The following is a 21916-nucleotide window of genomic DNA, read 5'->3' on the forward strand; positions in this document are numbered from 1 at the left end:
TCACTGAAGTTTCACGAAACAATTCGCTCATCACTTATCACAACCGCACCTATGTTGATGCGACCACACCCATTTTGACACAACAGTGCCTATTTTGACCACAAGGGTCCCTGTAAATATGCATCTAAAACAAATATGGCAACCCAATAATATGATATTTGTTACATAAATGTTTATTTTTTAGAGTAAGAGGCTTCAGCGTGGCATATGGATCCATTTCAGCTGGAACCAGAGAGGACATCTATACAGTATATTGCAAGGAGTATCTCAAAGAGCAGGCTCAGTCTGCAGGTACAGTAGGCAACGGGGCAAAACACATCGATATATTCACTAAATATTGACCCGAGTTTCATTAAGGTTAAAGATAATGATAACAAAGTTGGCTCATAGTGGAATTGCTCAGAAAGTTGGAACTGACTGTATTTTTAATCATTATCTACAGCAAATACAGTTACTTTACTTAAATCATGAACTGGCGAGACCTACAGCGTCCACCTGGTTTTTGAATAATGTCAACCGAAATCAACCTCAAATACATTTCTGATAACACTTCATTTGGATGTTGACCATTTTCAAAAAGATAAATTGACAACAAATTGAAGCAATTCACCAATGAATTATACAGGTATGGGACCCGTTATCCAGAATGCTCGGGACCTGGGGTTTTCCAGATAAGGGATCTTTCCGTAATTTGGATCTCCATATCTTAAGTCTGCTAAAAATCATTTACATTTTGAATAAACCCTATAGGCTTGTTTTGCCCCCAATAAGGGGTAATTATATCTTAGTTGGGATCAAGTACAGGTACTGTTTTATTATTACAGAGAAAAGGGAATCATTTAACCATTAAATAAACCCAATAGGGCTGTTCTGCCCCCAATAAGGGGTAATTATATCTTAGTTGGGATCAAGTACAGGTACTGTTTTATTATTACAGAGAAAAGGGAATCATTTAACCATTAAATAAACCCAATAGGGCTGTTCTGCCCCAATAAGGGGTAATTATATCTTAGTTGGGATCAAGTACAGGTACTGTTTTATTATTACAGAGAAAAGGGAATCATTTAACCATTAAATAAACCCAATAGGGCTGTTCTGCCCCCAATAAGGGGTAATTATATCTTAGTTGGGATCAAGTACAGGTACTGTTTTATTATTACAGAGAAAAGGGAATCATTTAACCATTAAATAAACCCAATAGGGCTGTTCTGCCCCCAATAAGGGGTAATTATATCTTAGTTGGGATCAAGTACAGGTACTGTTTTATTATTACAGAGAAAAGGGAATCATTTAACCATTAATTAAACCCAATAGGACTGTGCTGCCCACAATAAGGGGTAATTATATTTAGAATTATTTGCTTAAAATGGAGTCTATGGGAGATGGCCTTTCCGTAATTTGGAACTTTCTGGATAACGGGTTTCTGGATAAGGGATCCCATACCTGTACCAATGAAAAATACCAAATGGAAGTCAGTATATGTTAGGGTGTGCATCCAATGGCACTTGGATGTGTTCTCACCACATGGTACATAAAGGATTTACCTGCTTCCAAGTGAAGGAATTAGTCCTACTCATCTTTAAGGCTCTATACCAATTGTTTGTGTTCAACTCATGCTGGGTTTACTTGGAAGGTTGAACTTGATGGACTCTGGTCTTTTTTCAACCCAATGTAACTATGAATATTTAAGAACAGGCTCTTTCTTTAAAATACCCTTTTTTAGTAATTAATTCCATGGCCTTGTCCTCTACAGCCTCTACAGCCGCCCCTTGTGATGACACTGCCAACGTTATGTGGGTTGAAGAAAACCTTGGGAAGTTCATATTACAGTCTTCCTTTGAAGATCTCATTCAATTCAACAAAAACTTTGAAAAGGTGAGAAACATGAATAAAAAAAATGGAACTAGAAATATGAAAAGGCAACTGCCATACTTCTTGCCTTGGCTGAGCATCCCCCCCACAGCAGCACTGGCTATAGGCATCAAAAGGCCTATAAGTAGTGATGAGCGAATCTGTCCCGTTTCGCCGAAAAATTTGCAAATCTTTCAAAAGATTCGTGAAACAGCGAAAATGTTGCCGGCAAAAAAAAAAAATTGGCTTCTGCGACTATTCTTTTGACGCCCGTGACTATTCTTGAGACAATTTTTGGCCGCGCGACTATTCTTTTGACGCCCGTGACTATTCTTGAGACAATTTTTGGCCGCGCGACTATTCTTTTGACGTCCATGACTATTCTGGAGACAATTTTTGGCCACGCGACTATTCTTTTCACGTCCATGACTATTCTGGAGACAATTTTTGGCTGCGCGACTATTCTTTTCACGTCCATGACTATTCTGGAGACAATTTTTGGCCGCGCGACTATTCTTTTCACGTCCATGACTATTCTGGAGACAATTTTTGGCTGCGCGACTATTCTTTTGACGCCCGCGACTATTCTTGAGACAATTTTTGGGTGCGCAACTATTCTTTTCACGTCCATGACTATTCTGGAGACAATTTTTGGCCGCGCAACTATTCTTTTCACGTCCATGACTATTCTGGAGACAATTTTTGGCTGCGCGACTATTCTTTTGACGCCCGCGACTATTCTTGAGACAATTTTTGGACGCGCGACTATTCTTTTGACGCCCGTGACAATTCTTGAGACAAATTTTTGGCCGCGTGACTATTCTTTTGACGCCCGCGACTATTCTGGAGACAATTTTTGGACGCGCGACTATTCTTGAGACAATTTTTGGACGTGCAACTATTTTTGAAACAATTTTTGGACGCGCGACTATTCTTTTGACGCCCGTGACAATTCTTGAGACAAATTTTTGGCCGCGTGACTATTCTTTTGACGCCCGCGACTATTCTGGAGACAATTTTTGGACGCGCGACTATTCTTGAGACAATTTTTGGACGTGCAACTATTCTTGAAACAAATTTTGGCCGCGCGACTATTCTTTTGATGCCCGCGACTATTCTTGAGACAATTTTTGGACGTGCGACTATTCTTGAGACAATTTTTGGACGTGCAACTATTCTTGAGACAATTTTTGGACGCGCGACTATTCTTGCAACAATGTTTGGACGTGTGGCAAATTTTTTAGCGGCAAAATTTTTCATCTGATTTGCGAAACAATCCGCCAATGGCGAAACACGGAAATTCGCTGTGAATCCATGCCAGCCGAAACATTTCGCCCATCACTACCTATTTGAATGGGAATGAAACCACAAGTGCACCGTACATTTGACTGTGATAAACTATTCATTGACTTTTTCACTTTAAAAATGATCTTCTGCTCACTAACTAGTCTCCTTGCAAGTTACATGACTCTTTTATGTCTTTATAACAACTTTAGGTGGAAAGTCCCAATTCCCTTATGGCTACAGAACTAGCCGACTTCACGTTTCTGGCAAATACTTTAAAAAGCGCAACCGTGACTACCGCTCTTGTCAATCAGATCAAAGCATTTGAAAATTGTGGAGAACTTGTGGAATATCTTTTCAGAGTACAGAGTATGAATTGCCCTGTAAGTTGGTTCCTATTTATGCGCCTTTATTTATATTTTTTGTCATGTTGAAGAATAAACCAATATTATTGACTTATTTATTCTGCTCTAAGAAATCAAGTCCTTTGGTCATTAGTGAATTCAATATAAGCTATACATTTGGAAATGATTAAAGTAAATTCAAATGAAAGTTGTATTAACACGCCACATAATGATTTAAAACATGATAAAAGAGGCTTAATTGGGTACCATGTCTTTATTTATATTTCTGCTATGGAGCCTAACTATGCCTAAAATGCATTTGTCTCTCTCAGGCTAACTGGGCCAAGTTTCCTATTACCACCCATAGCCCTCCTATTGGTTTATACATTTCAGTACAAAAAGCCAGAAGAAGCCTTGACTTGGCAGTCCTAGGGACATGGTATGATGGCAGCGGAAACATGGGTTGTAAATGGAACTTCCCATAGTACAGACAACCAGGGTTGGACTGGGGGGTGCAGAGGGGGGGGGGAGCAAGGTGCCCCCGGCAGCCGGGTCCCCTGCCACACCCCCCTAACCCCCCACTGGGGGGTGATAATTTTCGAACAGACTAATGCGATATTTAGCGTGTCTAAGTGTTTGCGAATCATGCGTTAGTATTATTTCTGTGCGAGAATTAACGCAATGCGGTAAAATTAACGCATGCGGTTGCATGCTATTTAACGCACGCAATATGTGACTTAACGCATGCGATAATACTTTAGCGAATCATGCATTTTTTTTGTGTGTCAATTTTAACGCAAAAAAAGCATGCAATAAGCGTTATCGCACTTTATTGAATCAACCCTATTGGGTCTGGGCCGCTGGGGCCCGCTGGGTTTTTTCCCGGTGTCCTGGGGGCCAAGTCCAACCCCGCACACAACCCCCTAAGTTTTCTCATAGCCTATATAGAAAGATACATTTGTGGGATCCTACAAGTAAACACCGTAGAAAATATTGTGATAGTGACCCCCTTAAACAGAGAGAATTAAGATGCAATGTCAATGTAATTATCAGCTGTTTGGTTTTCCTAGAACACAAACATCAGCAGCTCTGTATGTGGAGGGCAACACGTTATCAGCCAACTGAGTGTTACGACCGAGCAAGAAATATTCAGCAATATTTTCACCTTACTCAGCAAGTTGTGGAACTGCCAGAACATGTCGACTTGGCTGCAGATCTTCAACCTTCTGCTCAGCAGCTTCTCAGTGGCACCAAACCCACTGGAGCTTTCTCAGCTGCCACTAAATATCTCCTGTGACTATTTCCAAGCGATGTGAGTAATGCTGGAAAACAAAATCTGTTTTGCACAGAATTCCCATTTTCTGTTGTCTGATTTTTTTTTTAATCAACAGCATAAAAGATCTGAATGATATCTACTATAAGTTCACTACAGAGGAAAGCGAATTGATATTCACCTACTGCAAGGCCTACCTCACTCAGCAAGAGAAATATACAGGTACAGAGAACATTATGGTGTATTAATGAGATGTTTTTTGGGAATAGGAACCAAAAAAACGCAAATAATTCACATTTAAAAAACTGCAGTTTTGTAATTGTTGTTGAACCTCCAAATACATTGTGGTTTAATTGCTGTGATAATACTTGACATCAGCTTGATCCATTTCCAACAAAATGCAGTGTTCTTGTGCAGTGATGGGCAAAAAAATTCGCCAGGCATGGATTCGCTGCAAATTTCAGTGTTTCATCATTGGCGGATTTTTTCGTGAAACGGCTGACAAAATTTGCAGCGGAAAAATTTGGGGTGCATCCAAAAATTTTGCGAGCGTCAAAAGAATTGTCTCGCTCATCAAAGAAATTGTCTCTCGCATCAAAAAGAATTGTCTCTCATCAAAAGAATTGTCGCCCGTCAAAAAAGAATTGTCTCTCATCAAAAGAATTATCGCCCGTCAAAAAGGATTGTCTTTCATCAAAAGAATTGTCTCTCATCAAAAGAATTATCGCCCGTCAAAAAGAATTGTCTCTCATCAAAAGAATTGTCTCTCATCAAAAGAATTATTGCCCGTCAAAAAGAATTGTCTCTCATCAAAAGAATTATCGCCCGTCAAAAAGAATTGTCTCTCATCAAAAGAATTATCGCCCGTCAAAAAGAATTGTCTCTCATCAAAAGAATTGTCTCTCATCAAAAGAATTATTGCCCATCAAAAAGAATTGTCTCTCATCAAAAGAATTATCGCCCGTCAAAAAGAATTGTCTCTCATCAAAAGAATTATCGCCCGTCAAAAAGAATTGTCTCTCATCAAAAGAATTATCACCCGTCAAAAAGAATTGTCTCTCATCAAAAGAATTATTGCCCGTCAAAAAGAATTGTCTCTCATCAAAAGAATTATCGCCCGTCAAAAAGAATTGTCTCTCATCAAAAGAATTATCGCCCGTCAAAAAGAATTGTCTCTTATCAAAAGAATTATCACCCGTCAAAAAGAATTGTCTCTCATCAAAAGAATTATCGCCCGTCAAAAAGAATTGTCTCTCATCAAAAGAATTATCGCCCGTCAAAAAGAATTGTCTCTCATCAAAAGAATTATCACCCGTCAAAAAGAATTGTCTCTCATCAAAAGAATTATCGCCCGTCAAAAAGAATTGTCTCTCATCAAAAGAATTGTCACGCGTCAAAAAGAATTGTCTCTTATAAAACTTATCGTTAATGCTCAGTTAATTCACTTGATGCATTTTTTTTTAAACCCTCACCACCCCAAACATAATTACATAATCTGAAAATCCCAATTCTTTCACATTACCTATACGTCTCTATTCTATATTCCTATAGGTTCTGCTTGCGTAGCACCATTTAGTAGTAGTGAAGATTGGATCAAGAGAAATTTGGGTTTATTCTACATAAGAGGGACCCTATCTGAGCTCACAGAACTTTATCCAAATATTGACATAGTAAGTAACAAATATATGTTCTCTCTATTTAATAATGTATACAGGTATCGGACTCCTTATCCGGAAACCCATTATCTATAAAGTTCTAAATTACGGGAAGGTTATCTTCCATAGACTCCATTTTAATCAAATAATTCACATTTTTAAAAATGGTTTCCTTTTTCTCTGTAATAATAAAACAGTACCTGTACTTGATCCCAACTAAGATATAATTACCCCTTATTGGGGCAGAACAGCCCTATTGGGTTTATTTCATGGTTAAATGATTCCCTTTTCTCTGTAATAATAAAACAGTACCTGTACTTGATCCCAACTAAGATATAATTACCCCTTATTGGGGCAGAACAGCCCTATTGGGTTTATTTCATGGTTAAATGATTCCCTTTTCTCTGTAATAATAAAACAGTACATGTACTTGATCCCAACTAAGATATAATTACCCCTTATTGGGGGCAGAACAGCCCTATTGGGTTTATTTCATGGTTAAATGATTCCCTTTTCTCTGTAGTAATAAAACAGTACCTGTACTTGATCCCAACTAAGATATAATTACCCCTTATTGGGGGCAGAACAGCCCTATTGGGTTTATTTCATGGTTAAATGATTCCCTTTTCTCTGTAATAATAAAACAGTACCTGTACTTGATCCCAACTAAGATATAATTACCCCTTATTGGGGGCAGAACAGCCCTATTGGGTTTATTTCATGGTTAAATGATTCCCTTTTCTCTGTAGTAATAAAACAGTACCTGTACTTGATCCCAACTAAGATATAATTACCCCTTATTGGGGGCAGAACAGCCCTATTGGGTTTATTTCATGGTTAAATGATTCCCTTTTCTCTGTAATAATAAAACAGTACCTGTACTTGATCCCAACTAAGATATAATTACCCCTTATTGGGGGCAGAACAGCCCTATTGGGTTTATTTAATGGTTAAATGATTCCCTTTTCTCTGTAATAATAAAACAGTACCTGTACTTGATCCCAACTAAGATATAATTACCCCTTATTGGGGGCAGAACAGCCCTATTGGGTTTATTTAATGGTTAAATGATTCCCTTTTCTCTGTAATAATAAAACAGTACCTGTATTTGATCCCAACTAAGATATAATTAATCCTTATTGGAGCCAAAACAATCCTATTGGGTTTAATTATGGAAAGACCCCTTATCCGGAAAAGCCCAGGTCCCAAGCATTCTGGATAACAGGTTCCATACCTTTATTGAAAAAATGATAACCCCGAGCCCTTATTGAATATATATAAATAAATAATTGATCTGCTTTGTGTCCTTCAGGCTCTTGTACTCGGGATACTGAAGCCAAGTGATGCCCCATTGCTCTTCTCCAACCCAGAGGTTCTTTTAGATAATAATTTGTTCAAAATAGCTGCAAATTTTGTGGAAATAGAACAAATCCCAGAATACATGAACATAATAACAGAGACTGGAAAAAAGGTATGGTAGCCTTTTTACTACTATTACTAAAATAAGTGCTAACCAACTGGAAATTCAATATAACCCCTCTGCATAATGCATTTGTGTTTGATTGCCCCTTAGGCCCATATGTCCGACTTGGAATTAGGGATTGTGAAGAAAATTCTGTTGGAATCGGTCTTTGAGAAAATCAGCTCAAACTTCTCTACGTACGACACAAATGACTGGAGGGTATTGTTCCAAAACGACTTGCTCCCATTGCTTCCCGCCTTCACCCAGGATCTGCTTTTGGAGCTGCCAATCAATCTCAGCTGCCCTTCCTACCAGCAAATGTACGTTGGCAAAGGCCTCATTGTGTTTTAATGGTAAAATCGGAGGTGGAAACCATAAAGCCATATATACATGATCTCAGCTCTGTATTTTGGAGCTACTGTATATTCCAACTCATAGGATTCTGGAGCAACATTCTTATCTAGTGTCATTCTAGCATTGTAACCATACGGAGGCCATTAGTTTATAGTCACATGACTCAGAATCCTGGTCCTAATTCTGGTGCTAGAGCAAAAAAAGTTGCAATTTCTTGTCTTAAATGCCTTTTTTTGTGAAGTTGAAGAACATAAAACGTCAAATAATATATCTAATGTGTAATATAGTACAGGTACGGGATCCCTTATCCGGAAACCCATTATCCAGAAAGCTCCGAATTACGGAAAGCCCGTCTTTCATAGACTCCATTTTAATCAAATAATACAGAATTTTAATTGATCCCAGCTAGAATATAAATAATCCTTATTGGATGCAAAACAATCCTATTGGGTTTAATTAATGTTTTACTGATTTTTTAGTAGCCTTAGGGGGAGATATACTAATCCACGACCCGCTTTTTTGTAATGATCGGTATTTTTGCGACTTTTTTGTCGCCGTCGCGAAAAAATTGGTTTTTCCGGCGTTTACTATTGCTCAATGCGAAAAAAATTGCGACGGCGACGAAAAAGTCGTGCAAAATACGATAAAGTCATGACGTCACCGAAAAAGTAGTGACAAATATGAAAAATCGCGAAATTTTCGTTTCCAATACGCTTTTTTCCCTTTCGGGATTCGTATTCGCGGATTAGTAAATCTGCCCCTTAAGGTATGAAGATCCAAATTACAGAAAGATCCCTTATCCGGAATACCCTTGGTCCCGAGCATTCTGGATAATGGGTCCTATACCTGTATGAGCATAATATTCTCCTTTTATCTCTTATTGTTTTACAGTGTTAAAGGGTTTAGCATGAGCTATTCATCATTATCATCGCAGACAAAGGAATATTTCTTTGATTATATTAAGCGATACCTGGGCCGGCAACTTTCTTCTGCAGGTTGGTCCCCTTTTTCTGAAGACCGATAAAGATAAACAATGTACAGGATGAATGTGCTAAGTAGGGTCCGAGCTGTGGAAGGGGCAGCTACTAGGCTAACATTTGCTTTGGAAGACTAATTGCTGCCTTCAACATTACTGTCATTATAGGAATGTGCCTGCTACATAGTTGGGTTGAGTTGAAAAAAGACTATCAAGTTCAACCACAGACAAGGCAGACAGGGTCGGACTGGGGGGGTGCAGGACCCACCGGGGCTCCCGCCCCAGGGGCCCTGCAGGTGCCCCAGCCGCGTCCCCTAACCCCCCCAACCCCCCCGCAGGGCCCCTGCCTGACGTCCTCCTCGAGCGCGTATAAATTGAACGCGTCGGGGAGGAACAGTCAGTAGGGGGGAGCGCCAGCAAAGGTCGGACTGGGCCGCTGGGGCCCACTAGGGCCGGGGCCCACCGGGATTTTTGCCGGTGTCCCGGTGGCCCAGTCCGACCCTGAAGGCAGAACTTGAACTCAAGAAATTTGAAAACTACTGCTTTCATTTTTATCAAAACAGGGCAGTTTACCGTTCAGTCCATTTTTAATCTAATTCAATATGCAGTTGGTCTTTATTTTTTATATTTATGGTTAATGGATTACATTATACATGATTACCGGGTATCTGGAACCTGACAGCAGGTTGGAATTAGGAATGGAATATGTAGGGGGTAAACATATCTGAGCAGGGAAAGCATTAGAAATAACAATAAAATTGAAGACTCGAGTTGATCTGTATTTTTGGGGGGCTGGGGGGAGTCATTGACTGTTACAAATGATGACATAACCACAATATATTGGGAAACTATACCCCCAAACAATGTAGGTCTCTATAATAATATATTGCACAAACAGCCCATATGTAAAACTCTGTTTCATCTAAACAAACCATTTTCATATAAATATACTTTTCTAGCAGTATGTGCTATTGGGTAATCCTAAATAGAAAACTGCCATTTTACGAATTAAGCACCGCCTCCTGGGATCATAGGAGTCACAGTGCACACAAACAAGCCAAGGCACACATACATGCTAGGCCCCATCAGCCAATGAATGGACAGAGTTCTGCCTTTTACTCCCACACTACTTCCTGTTACAGTAAGAGCTGCATTATTTCCTGTCAGCTGATCTCTGAGGGAGCACACAGCCCATCACAAAATGGTGGCTCAAGGGGAAAGATGTAAAAGGGCAATATTCACTGATATATATATATATTCCAGTTTGGTGAGATTCTTTAATAGGCCACTTAACATGATATAAACTGTTGGTTAAGTAATCTCGGGGGGTATAGTTTCCCTTTAATCAGCATTCCTTTGCTTGTACACGCAGCTCCTGCTTGTGGCACTGAGGATCTAAGAAGTTGGGTTACTCTCAACATTGGGAATTTCATTTTGCAATTAACAACTGAAAACCTCGTCGCCTTGAACCAGGACTTTACTAAAGTAAGGCTTCGCTTATTGGTACATTTAGCAAAGTAAAAGTCACCTAAATAGATAAAGACCCCCCTCCTCTGACCCCCCCTCCTCTCCTTTTTCTTTTATTTATAGCTGGAAAACATATCTGCATTAACTGCGACAGACCTAGCGGATTTTACTGTTATTGCCGGGGCGCTGAACAACTCCACCTTATCCGCCATTTTGCTCAGCCGCATTAGCGAATTTCAGCATTATGATGATCTACTGGAATATTTAATGAGGATTCAAATGGCAATTTGCATAGTAAGTATTTGTTTTATTTTATTCCTATGTCCTTCAACAGTGGGACACACATGTATTTATTTATCCTCTTCATACCAGACACAGGATTTCTAGAATTTCTTATCTTCTATAAGAAAATGATTCAAAAACAAAGGATCAGCTGACATAATAAAATGTGACAGATAGTAGTGATGTGTGGGTCGAGATTTCCTCACTCCCAACCCAAACTGGCTCCCTCCCTGTATTTATAGACCCGTGCCTGCCCCACAATGACGTCACAAAAGGGGCGGGGCTTCCGGGCAAGCGCCTATAAATAGAGAAGCCGGAAGAGGAAGCCAGCAGTGAATTTCCGCATTTCGCCATTAGCAAATAGTTTTGCGAAACTTCAGCCAAATTTTGCCACAGAAAAATTTGTCACCCATCAAAAAAAGCTGCAGTCATGCCGAATAGGACGGGTCGCGTCAAAATGGTCGCAGTTGCATAAAAAAAGACGCGGGCGACTACAAAAAGATTTCACCAAAACAGCTGTACTGGTGTAAGCAAATCCTGTTTCCATGGTGCTAATAGTGCGAATTAGCAAAAAACGCTGCGTATTTCCGCTAGGTCTGCCAGCTGCCTTTGCGGTTTTACGCAACGCTGTGTCAACAACGTATTTTTCAGAGAAATTTTTGCCCTTGATCCCCCTCCTGCATGCCACTGTCCAGGTCGTGGCACCCTTTAAACCTGGCTTTTCTAGGTTTTAAAGTTCGCCTTCCCATTGAAGTCTATGGGGTTCGCAAAGTTTGCGAATATTTGGGCTTTTTGGCGTAAGTTCGCGAACACATTCACAAACTTTTTTTTTGAGGTTTGCTACATCCCTATTTATTTATCCTCTTCATACCAGACACAGAATTTCATCAGAAATTGATTAAAAAACAAAGGATCAGCTGACATAATAAAATGTGACAGATAGCAGTGATGTGCAGGTCGAGATTTCCTCGCTCCCAACCCGAACCAGCTCCCTCCCTCTATTTATAGACCGGTACCTGCCCCACAATGATGTCACAAAAGGGGCGGGGCTTCCAGGAAAGCACCTAGAAATAGAGAAGCTGGAAGAGGAAGCCAGCAGTGAATTTCCGCATTTCGCCATTAGCAAATAGTTTTGCGAAACTTCAGACAAAATTTGCCACGGAAAAATTCGTCACCCATCAGTTGTGCCGAATAGGACGGGGTCGCGTCAAAATGGTCGCAGTTGCATAAAAAAAGACGCGGGCGACTATAAAAAGATGCAAAGATGCTCCCGACCATAACCCACCCGCTCCCAACCCCAACCAGCTCCCTCCCTCTACTTATAGACCCATACCTGCCCCACAATGATGTCACAAAAGGGGCGTGGCTTCCAGGCAAGCGCCTATAAATAGAGAAGCCAGAAGAGGAAGCCAGCAGTGAATTTCCGCATTTCGCCATTAGCGAATAGTTTTGCAAAACTTCTGCGAAATTTCACCACAGAAAATTCATCAGCCATCAAAAAAAGACACGGTCACTGCAAATTGGGCGGGGTCACGGCAAAATGGTCACTGTTGCTTCAAAATATATGCGGGCGACTACAAAAAGATGCAAATTTGCCGGCGAAACGGCACAGATTCGCCCATCACTAGTGATAGAATAGAAACCATGGGGAAGAAACTAGGCAAAAGAATACAACAAGATCTAACAGATGAATATTTCACTGTATAAACTGTATTAAGGATTAATAACGTTCAATTTTTCATTTACAATTCATATTTTTTTAACAAAAATACTGTTTTGTTGAAGAAAATAGATGATTTTTCACCATTATAAGCTGTCAATATCATGTACAAGTCAATGGCAGGTGTCCTTTTTACAAGCGGAAGATCTTTCTTTGCTTGATTTGTGTGACAATACAAAAAAGTTGCAGTTTTTACATTTTTCCCTGCCTTTTTTCGTTTTTCTCAATTCAGAACTTTTTCCAGTGTTTTTTTCGTGGTTTCAAAGAATTCTAAAAACGCGTTATCCTGCAACTATTTTGTCGCACGTGACCACACCTATTTTGAAGCGCCCACGCCCATCTGTGACACGACCATGGCTATTTTGATGTGACCACACCACTTTTGACACAACCACACCCAATTTGACGCAACAGCACCTATTTCGATATGACTGCTAGTGATGTCCGGGCCGGCCCATTACCCGGGCGGGTTTGGGCCGACCTCAGCATATTACCTGCGGGTTACGGGCCAGTTCAGGCTGAGCTCTTCCTCTCACCCTCCCCTCCCGCAAGCTTACACTGCCAGCAGCTCTCTTCCAGCTTCTCTATTTATAGTCGCGCACCCGGAAGCCCCGCCCCTTTTGTGACATCATTGTGGGTGAGGGCTGGTCTATAAATAGAGGAAGGAAGCCGGGTTGGGAGCGGGTGGGTTAGATCGGGCGCACTAATACATAGGTTGGATAAGCCAAGGAAATGCAAGATTCCAAACAGTTTTTGTGTGGCGTTTTCCTTTGATAAAGGTTCTGGCGAGTATTAGGATAGCGCTTACTGGGGGCTCAAACTTGTAAAGTGATATTTGGGGTGAATAGTTATCTGCTTCTCTGGTTACCAATGAAATCAATTTGAAGCAAATTTAATTTGTCAAACTGAATGGTCAGACAATATCATGTATATATTTCATGGGATAAGGCCAATAAAAATGATTATGAAAAGTCACATTTTTAAAACATATTTGCCACATGTTATGTTTGTTCCTTTTCCTTTAGATAACAGATTCTTCCTCAAACAAATCATGTGACCAGCTTCAGCCAATGGCTCAACTGACTGCCCGACTTCAGAAAGCAATTGTTACTGACCTCTTCATAGTCCTCCATCAACAATGGAGTTTTGTAAATATGTCAAAATGGTTACAGGTTTTTGACATCCTTATTACAGACTTTCTTTTTGCTTTGGATGAAACCCAACTTTCTCAGCTGCCCCTCAACATTTCATGTGGAGACTACCAAGCAATGTAAGTGTTGGGAAGCTTGAGTTGGTTATGTTTATACCAGTATGTACCAGTTTATCCTTTTCCTCTCTAAGAACAAAGAATAGAATGCAGCACTGTATACAGGTATGGGATCCCTTATCCAGAAACCCATTATCCAGAAAGCTCCAAATTACCATAGACTCCATTTTAATCAAATAATTCAGATTTTTAAGATTGATTTCCTTTTTCTCTGTAGTAATAAAACAGTACCTGTACTTGATCCCAACTAAGATATAATTACCCCTTATTGGGGGCAGAACAGTCCTATTGGGTTTATTTAATGGTTAAATGATTCCCTTTTCTCTGTAATAATAAAACAGTACCTGTACTTGATCCCAACTAAGATATAATTACCCCTTATTGGGGGCAGAACAGCCCTATTGGGTTTATTTAATGGTTAAATGATTCCCTTTTCTCTGTAATAATAAAACAGTACCTGTACTTGATCCCAACTAAGATATAATTACCCCTTATTGGGGGCAGAACAGCCCTATTGGGGTTATTTAATGGTTGAATGATTCCCTTTTCTCTGTAATAATAAAACAGTACCTGTACTTGATCCCAACTAAGATATAATTACCCCTTATTGGGGGCAGAACAGCCCTATTGGGTTTATTTAATGGTTAAATGATTCCCTTTTCTCTGTAATAATAAAACAGTACCTGTACTTGATCCCAACTAAGATAGAATTACCCCTTATTGGGGGCAGAACAGCCCTATTGGGTTTATTTAATGGTTAAATGATTCCCTTTTCTCTGTAATAATAAAACAGTACCTGTACTTGATCCCAACTAAGATATAATTACCCCTTATTGGGGCAGAACAGCCCTATTGGGTTTATTTAATGGTTAAATGATTCCCTTTTCTCTGTAATAATAAAACAGTACCTGTACTTGATCCCAACTAAGACATAATTACCCCTTATTGGAGGCAAAACAATCCTATTGGGTTTAATTAATGGTTTATTGATTTTTTAGTAGACTTAAGGTATGGAGATCCAAATTACGGAAAGACCCCTTATCCGGAATACCCTTGGTCCCGAGCATTCTGGATAATGGATCCTATACCTGTATAGAGAAAACTAGTGTTTCTCCAATTGAATAAATCAGTTACCCAAGCAGAAATACCTACTTAGGTAGGGAAAATCCTTCTTTCATTACTTAGAATAAAGTTGCCCCTATAGATCAGCCATGCTTTAATAACATCTCTATTTTGCTTTATTAATAATAATTTATTTTATGCCCTGTTATTTTGATCAATGGCTTTCTTTCAAAATGAAGAATTATGATGTTGAGTAAAGTGTTCCCCAAACTAAATGACTTGGAAGCAAAAACAGTTTATACCTACTGTCTAACGTACCTGAGCCAACAACAAGAATCCACAGGTAAAAATCTAATTTATATGCTTTATGTTATTAGTAATAATGTTTTTTCTGAGAGCAGAATTTTTTTACTTTGATAAAGGAATAATTATTTTACATTATATTATGCATATTTTGGTATGAGCCATGGCATTTTACCTCCTAAAACTGCCATTATATGAGCGCTGCATACACAAACTCACTGATCAGAAGCCAGAGCCAAATGAGACATGGGGGTGTCCTTCAGTCTCCCACAGGAAGTGGTCACAGAACTGACTGACAGGCTTTACTCAGCAGCAGCAGGGAAACCCCTCCCACCTTCTGTGTCTCTCTGCTTGTGCTGCTGAGCGAGTAGAGCAGGAACGACTGCCTGTGACATCACTAAGCCCCGCCCACTCGATGAATCTTCACTTTAAGTAGGTGAGGGTGTCATAGAAGTCTATGAGGGCCGGCGGCTCTGAGCCGATATACTGAAGAGTCTAAACCGGAAGCTGGCATAAGGTCTGGGTAGAGCATAGTTTTCAAGCAGTTATGGACATATTTGAACCCAAAGGTATTAAAATAAAAGCACTTACTTCTATTTTACAGTTTTTTACATGATTTAGGGCATTGTAAAAATTTATGCTATACATCCCCTTTAAAGCTATATAATGTATCAGCCAGTACGACTCGGGGAGGGAATCCCACAACTTCACAGTAAAAAATCCTTTCCGAATATTTAGACGGAACCTCCCTTCTTCTAAACGGAGTGGGAGCGTTGGAAGGACCTACTGGTAAATAAAGCATTAGAGAGCTTATTATATGATATAATAATTTATATATTTATACATAGTTATCATGTCACCTCAACCTATTATATTTTTTTACATTTTTATAATAACTAACAGTGGCAACTTATGAGCTAAAAGACTCCAATAGCAACCAATCAGCAGTTTTAAAGGCAAGTGCATTACATTAGTGCAGTGGCCCCCAAACTATGGCCTGTGGGCCCCCCAGAGAAATTTACCTGGCCCCCGCTGCGTCCTCCCACCTGCCAGTGGAGAGAGAGGACTCAGCGGGGAGCGGCACAGGGGAGCTGAGATGAAGGATGGACCAGGGAAACTGGTACAGGTAGGACACACCGGGGGGGGGGGCGGTTGGAGTTGTGAAAAGTCTGGTTTGATGGCTGCGGCGGGCGGGATATGAAAGGGGATGTGGGCTAATTCACCAGTAACCGCCACCCACCCCCCTGGCGGCAGCAGGGCCGCTGGTGATGGCGGTCCGGTCCCCCAACAGTCTGAGGGGCCCTTAATCCGGCCCCTTGGGTTAGAAGTTTGGGGACCCCTGCATTACTGGAATTTAGCTCCTATGTAGTAAAGAAGTACTTATCTCAAAATTTACAATGCTGGAAAAATGATACTGGATAAATGGTCATATGGGCTCAATAACCATATTGCCGAACATTGCCATTAGAAACCTAATCGAAATATATGAATGACTGAATTGCTACAAAAGGCACCAATCACAATCACTGTACAGTATAATAAGCTTATTTTCTAGTTTTGGTTCATATTCAATATTTATATAGTGTTCACATATAAAGTTTCCAAGAACAAGTCTGTTGAGGAGAGAGCCCTTGATAATGGGCCTAGGTAAAAATAACACTTACATTTACTACTTTTTGTTTACTAATAATGTATATTTCTCTTTGTAGGATCTGCGTGCACTGCCGGTATCACTGACATACAAGACTGGATCAATATGAATATGGGGCCTTTTTCCAAAAGTGCCACAATCTCTGAACTCCTGAAACTTTATCCACATCTTGACATAGTAAATATGATTTTGTCTTTCAAGTATAGTCTAATGAGCTTGAGCATTTGGTCTCCTAACTGACAAGAGGATATTATTGCCTTCTAGGGAGGTCTTCTCAATGCTTTGACTCCAAACGATGTACTTGAACTTTTGACCAAACCAGATGTCATTTACAATGCCACCTTACTGCAAGAAGTTCTGAGTGTTCTTCATCCATGGAATATACTAGAATATGTGATGGGTATTACTGCTGAAACATCAAAGGTAGAACCATCTGGGCTTTAAAGGGAAACAAAAATGAGAAATATCCAGGCTGTAAATAATGCCAGTATACAGTCAGAACATATTCATGTCTCTCAGACTCCTTGTACCGTCCAATCCTTCTGATTTACTCCATCCCTCTCCCAGGTTCTCTTGGGAAAGCACCTTTAGTATCCAAGAGAACCTGGGAAAGGAATGGAGTAAACTCAGGGCAAAATTGCATGCTAAAGGGACACATGAACAGTAATGGGGGGAATCTTTTTGGAAACATATGCCTTCAGAGTGGCACAACAATTATAAAAAAAATATATAAATTAAATAAATCACTTTTTGCCCAATGCTGTTTGAATGCTCCTTTAGAGCTATAATATGCCAAGACATACAAAATCATTAGGATATTTATGCATCTACAATTTAGCAATACAGGTATAGGATCCCTTATCCAGAAACCCGTTATCTAGAAAGTTCCAAATTACGGAAAGGCCATCTCCCATAGCCTCCATTATAAGCAAATAATTCTAATTTTTAAAAATGATTTATTTAATGGTTAAATGATTCCCATTTCTCTGTAATAATAAAACAGTACCTGTACTTGATCCCAACTAATATATAATTACCCCTTATTGGGGGCAGAACAGCCCTATTGGGTTTATTTCATGGTTAAATGATTCCCTTTTCTCTGTAATAATAAAACAGTACCTGTACTTGATCCCAACTAAGATATAATTACCCCTTATTGGGGGCAGAACAGCCCTATTGGGTTTATTTCATGGTTAAATGATTCCCTTTTCTCTGTAATAATAAAACAGTACCTGTACTTGATCCCAACTAAGATATAATTACCCCTTATTGGGGCAGAACAGTCCTATTGGGTTTATTTAATGGTTAAATGATTCCCTTTTCTCTGTAATAATAAAACAGTACCTGTACTTGATCCCAACTAAGATATAATTACCCCTTATTGGGGCAGAACAGCCCTATTGGGTTTATTTCATGGTTAAATGATTCCCTTTTCTCTGTAATAATAAAACAGTACCTGTACTTGATCCTAACTAAGATATAATTACCCCTTATTGGAGGCAAAACAAGCCTATTGGGTTTAAATGATGTTTAAATGATTTTTTTAGTAGACTTAAGGTATGAAGATCCAAATTATGGAAAGATCCCTTATCCGGAAAGCCCCAGGTCCCGAGCATTCTGGCTACCAGGTCCTATACCTGTATTTATTTCTCCATAATACTTTATAAACTAAACAATTATCACTTACTGTTTAAAATAATGAAGCCACACAAGAGTATAGGGAACCATCAGTGTTGGACTGGCCCACCAGGATACCAGGCCCTCCTGCTCACCCAGGATGCCTATACCATACTCAATTCTATAGAGGATAGATAATAGTATGTAAAAAGAAGCAATTAAGGGACTAAAGAAAGTGAGTGAACAGAGAAGGGGGGAGTGGGCCTAAGATCTAAGGTTTTCTGGTGGGCCCTTGGCACCTCAGTCCGATACTGGGAAGCATAAATACGCAGGAGGCAATTAAATGTTAAGGCAGCAGTCCATTCCTAGCCACTATTTAGAAGCCCTGTCATTAAGATCAACAGTTTTATTTAAAGATTCTCTTATGATGTGTATTATATTTATTAATACTGATAGAATATCCATGCTTTTATTTAGCTCAATCTTACGGATGTGCAAATAAGCAATGTGAAGACAACGCTACTGGAAGCCTGCCTCGATAAACTGCAGTCGAACTTCTCCGTTTATGAAGCTGAATCCTGGAGAACATTGTTCCAAACAGATTTGGTCTTGCTGCTTCCATATTTTAACCATGACCTTCTTCTACTCTTACCGCTAAACATCACCTGCTCATCTTACCAAGAAATGTAGGTGCCAAACACATCTTGTTAGCAGTATAACCTCATTACTAGGATGTATTTTCTACATATTCTAGAAGATACAATTAAGAATATATATTTCACTAACCCTTTCTATATTGAGAACAATAGTGAATTATGTAGGCCTGGGCTTCTAGGACCCAAACTATCAGCTGCTTTACACCAACAAAAATAAAAGCCATTGTCAGTGCCGGGTCTGGCTGGCCGGGCGCCCTAAGCAGCCCAGCTGGCTACCTTGCCTACCACACCACCCCTCTTCAATTGCATTACCCTACTCCCAGTCAGTGGACGTGCGCTGGCAGCGATGGGAGGGGGAACTCAAAGAGTGCACTAGGATAAGTGCAAAACCTGTGCTACTACCAGTATGGAGCATACTGTGGGGGGACAATATGGGAATAGGAAAGTAGAAGAGACACGTGCCCCCCCCTAGCATTGTGCCCTAGGAACATGCCTCTTCTGCCTACACATAGTTCCAGCCCTGGCCATTGTGGGTGAATACTGTAGGGTTTTCTAATGACGAAGAAAAAATCCTAGTTCAAAACTACAAGACTGGAAGGTATTGTCCTATGATGGAAAATCACTTTTCTGATTAAACAATTAAAAATATTTCATATATTAAACTGAAAAAAATCCAAAATGCACCAATGACCATATTTAGACATATTCTCTAACATTAAGATTCCTGAAAAGTTTAAGCTGTCTTTCTTTTTGTCTCACTAAAGAGTAAAGGCATTTAACAACGTTTACACATCTCTATCAGAAGAAATCAAAAATGAGTTTTACAATGATTTTATCAAGCTATACCTAATCCAGCAATCATCTATTACAGGTATGTAAAAAAAAGTATGGAAGCCAAAGATGTGGTTCTTTTAATATTTATAGTGGAGTATCCCTTAAGATGTTTATTTCTCTTATTCTTTTCACAGGAGTAGCTTGTGACACCATAGATTTCAGGACCTGGGTTAACTTGAACCTTGGCAACTTCATCCAGCAATCATCATCACAAGACATCGCTGAGTTCAATAAAAATATAACAAAGGTGAGAATGCCCCTCTAGGCTCCCCTCTTCTTAACAATCCAATCAAAACCTTTCTTGACCCCTTGAATCAACTAATTTTCCCATTTTGGTGTCTTCCTTTGTAGTTGGAAAACCCGGAGGAACTCACAGTTACAGAACTGGCCACATTTACATTTACTGTGGATACGCTGAACAACCAAACGTTAGCCACAATCCTATTAAGTAGAATCAAAGAATTTAACAGCTATGAAGAAATCCTGGGCTATCTAACAACAATACAAAACTCTATTTGCCAGGTAATAGCTTCACGCACAGAATTTACCTTGACACAACTTGTTTATTCTTATACATGAACTCATCTGCTCATGTCTTTCTCAAAATACCCTTACAATGTATCCCTACAGACGTTCTTTAGTTTCGGATGTATTTTGTTCCAAAATGTTTTTAAATACCGAAAAAAAACACAAAACAAAAATAATATCCTTATACGTATTTATTTGCTCCTTCATTTTCTTCAGCCGAATGACTCGGCACCAAGCGCCTCATCATGTGACCAACCGCTAAGTCAACTGAGCCTCCACACTCAACAAGAGATTCTTACAAACTGTTTCATAGTACTCAATGAGGAATGGATTTCTGCCAACATGACAATGTGGTTACATATTTTTGACATCCTTGTTGAAGTTTTCCTACCTGCTTTTGATGAAACTGAAATCTCCCACTTACCACTTAATATTTCATGTGGAGAATACCAAGCAATGTAAGTGACTGTTTAGCAGATGTCTGGAAAATTGTATTGGATAAAATTCCTCTTTTATTGAAGACCTTCCATGTCATGTTCTTTTCTGTTTCTTTGGAAATTTTTAGAATAACCACGCTGAGTAACGCACACAGCCAAATCATCGAAGGCCTGGCAAAATCGGTCTACTCCTACTGCATAGCCTACCTTACCGCACAGCAGAAATCAACAGGTGCATTACACAGCTTCAAGACAATGACCTCCCATAGATGATAGCGGGATCCTTCACTTCTTATTCTTGTAAATTCTACATAAAAGCCTCCCTTTCTTCCATTCCATGCAAAACTAAAAGTCTTTCTTTCTCTTCTTTTGTTTGCACCAATAGGCTCTGCTTGCCTTAGCGGAATAAAGGATAGTACAGAGTGGATCACAAAGAATTTCGGGGCATTTTCCTCCAAAGCCAATGTGCCTGACTTTGTGGCTTTATATCCAGGGTTTGACATAGTAAGTACCTCAGAAAGGAGAGGGGGGTCTGACTGTGTTTATTTCTGCCTTAAATTTTCTAGAGGTAGTTTAGGAGCGAAGGCTATAGCTCTGTTTGTGTTTCAGGGTGTCCTTCCCGGTGTGCTAACACCAAATGATATGGCTGAACTTTTGATCAAAGCAGATGTTCTCTCTAATGAAACTCTATTGATATCCATCTTGAGTCGCACAGACACGGGAAATGTAACCGAGTATGTGACCGCCATTTCAACAGCAGCACAAAAGGTTCAGTATATAAAAGCTTCCCTACACTCTGTACAGCGATGGCCACACCTTTGTTTTCATCCAGATACTTACAATGTGCACTGGCATTTCCTATCTTTGACAGTATTTTAAATCTTATTCTTTCA

At 39.7% G+C, this 21916-nt stretch overlaps 1 protein-coding gene across 21 annotated transcripts in view; it reads left to right on the forward strand.

Moving 5' to 3' along the window:
* LOC101733470 overlaps positions 1-21916 on the forward strand; it is a 93423-nt gene that overhangs the window by 17707 nt on the left and 53800 nt on the right. For 18 of the 21 annotated variants that reach the window (XM_031893233.1, XM_031893251.1, XM_031893250.1 and 15 more), the window contains exons 19-41: positions 185-291; positions 1754-1875; positions 3348-3518; positions 4550-4791; positions 4871-4974; positions 6304-6422; positions 7720-7878; positions 7981-8189; positions 9115-9218; positions 10572-10684; positions 10790-10960; positions 13694-13938; positions 15237-15340; positions 17010-17128; positions 17216-17374; positions 19046-19254; positions 19989-20095; positions 20193-20305; positions 20410-20580; positions 20803-21044; positions 21152-21255; positions 21409-21527; positions 21633-21791. In XM_031893233.1, coding sequence (XP_031749093.1) covers positions 185-291; positions 1754-1875; positions 3348-3518; positions 4550-4791; positions 4871-4974; positions 6304-6422; positions 7720-7878; positions 7981-8189; positions 9115-9218; positions 10572-10684; positions 10790-10960; positions 13694-13938; positions 15237-15340; positions 17010-17128; positions 17216-17374; positions 19046-19254; positions 19989-20095; positions 20193-20305; positions 20410-20580; positions 20803-21044; positions 21152-21255; positions 21409-21527; positions 21633-21791 — 3472 coding nt within the window. The remainder of the gene's footprint in view (positions 1-184; positions 292-1753; positions 1876-3347; positions 3519-4549; positions 4792-4870; positions 4975-6303; positions 6423-7719; positions 7879-7980; positions 8190-9114; positions 9219-10571; positions 10685-10789; positions 10961-13693; positions 13939-15236; positions 15341-17009; positions 17129-17215; positions 17375-19045; positions 19255-19988; positions 20096-20192; positions 20306-20409; positions 20581-20802; positions 21045-21151; positions 21256-21408; positions 21528-21632; positions 21792-21916) is intronic. The other 3 variants (XM_031893234.1, XM_031893239.1, XM_031893235.1) reach the window with 3 other exon arrangements.

Source organism: Xenopus tropicalis, chromosome 9, assembly GCF_000004195.4.
Source record: "Xenopus tropicalis strain Nigerian chromosome 9, UCB_Xtro_10.0, whole genome shotgun sequence".
Taxonomy (NCBI): Eukaryota; Metazoa; Chordata; class Amphibia; order Anura; family Pipidae; genus Xenopus; species Xenopus tropicalis.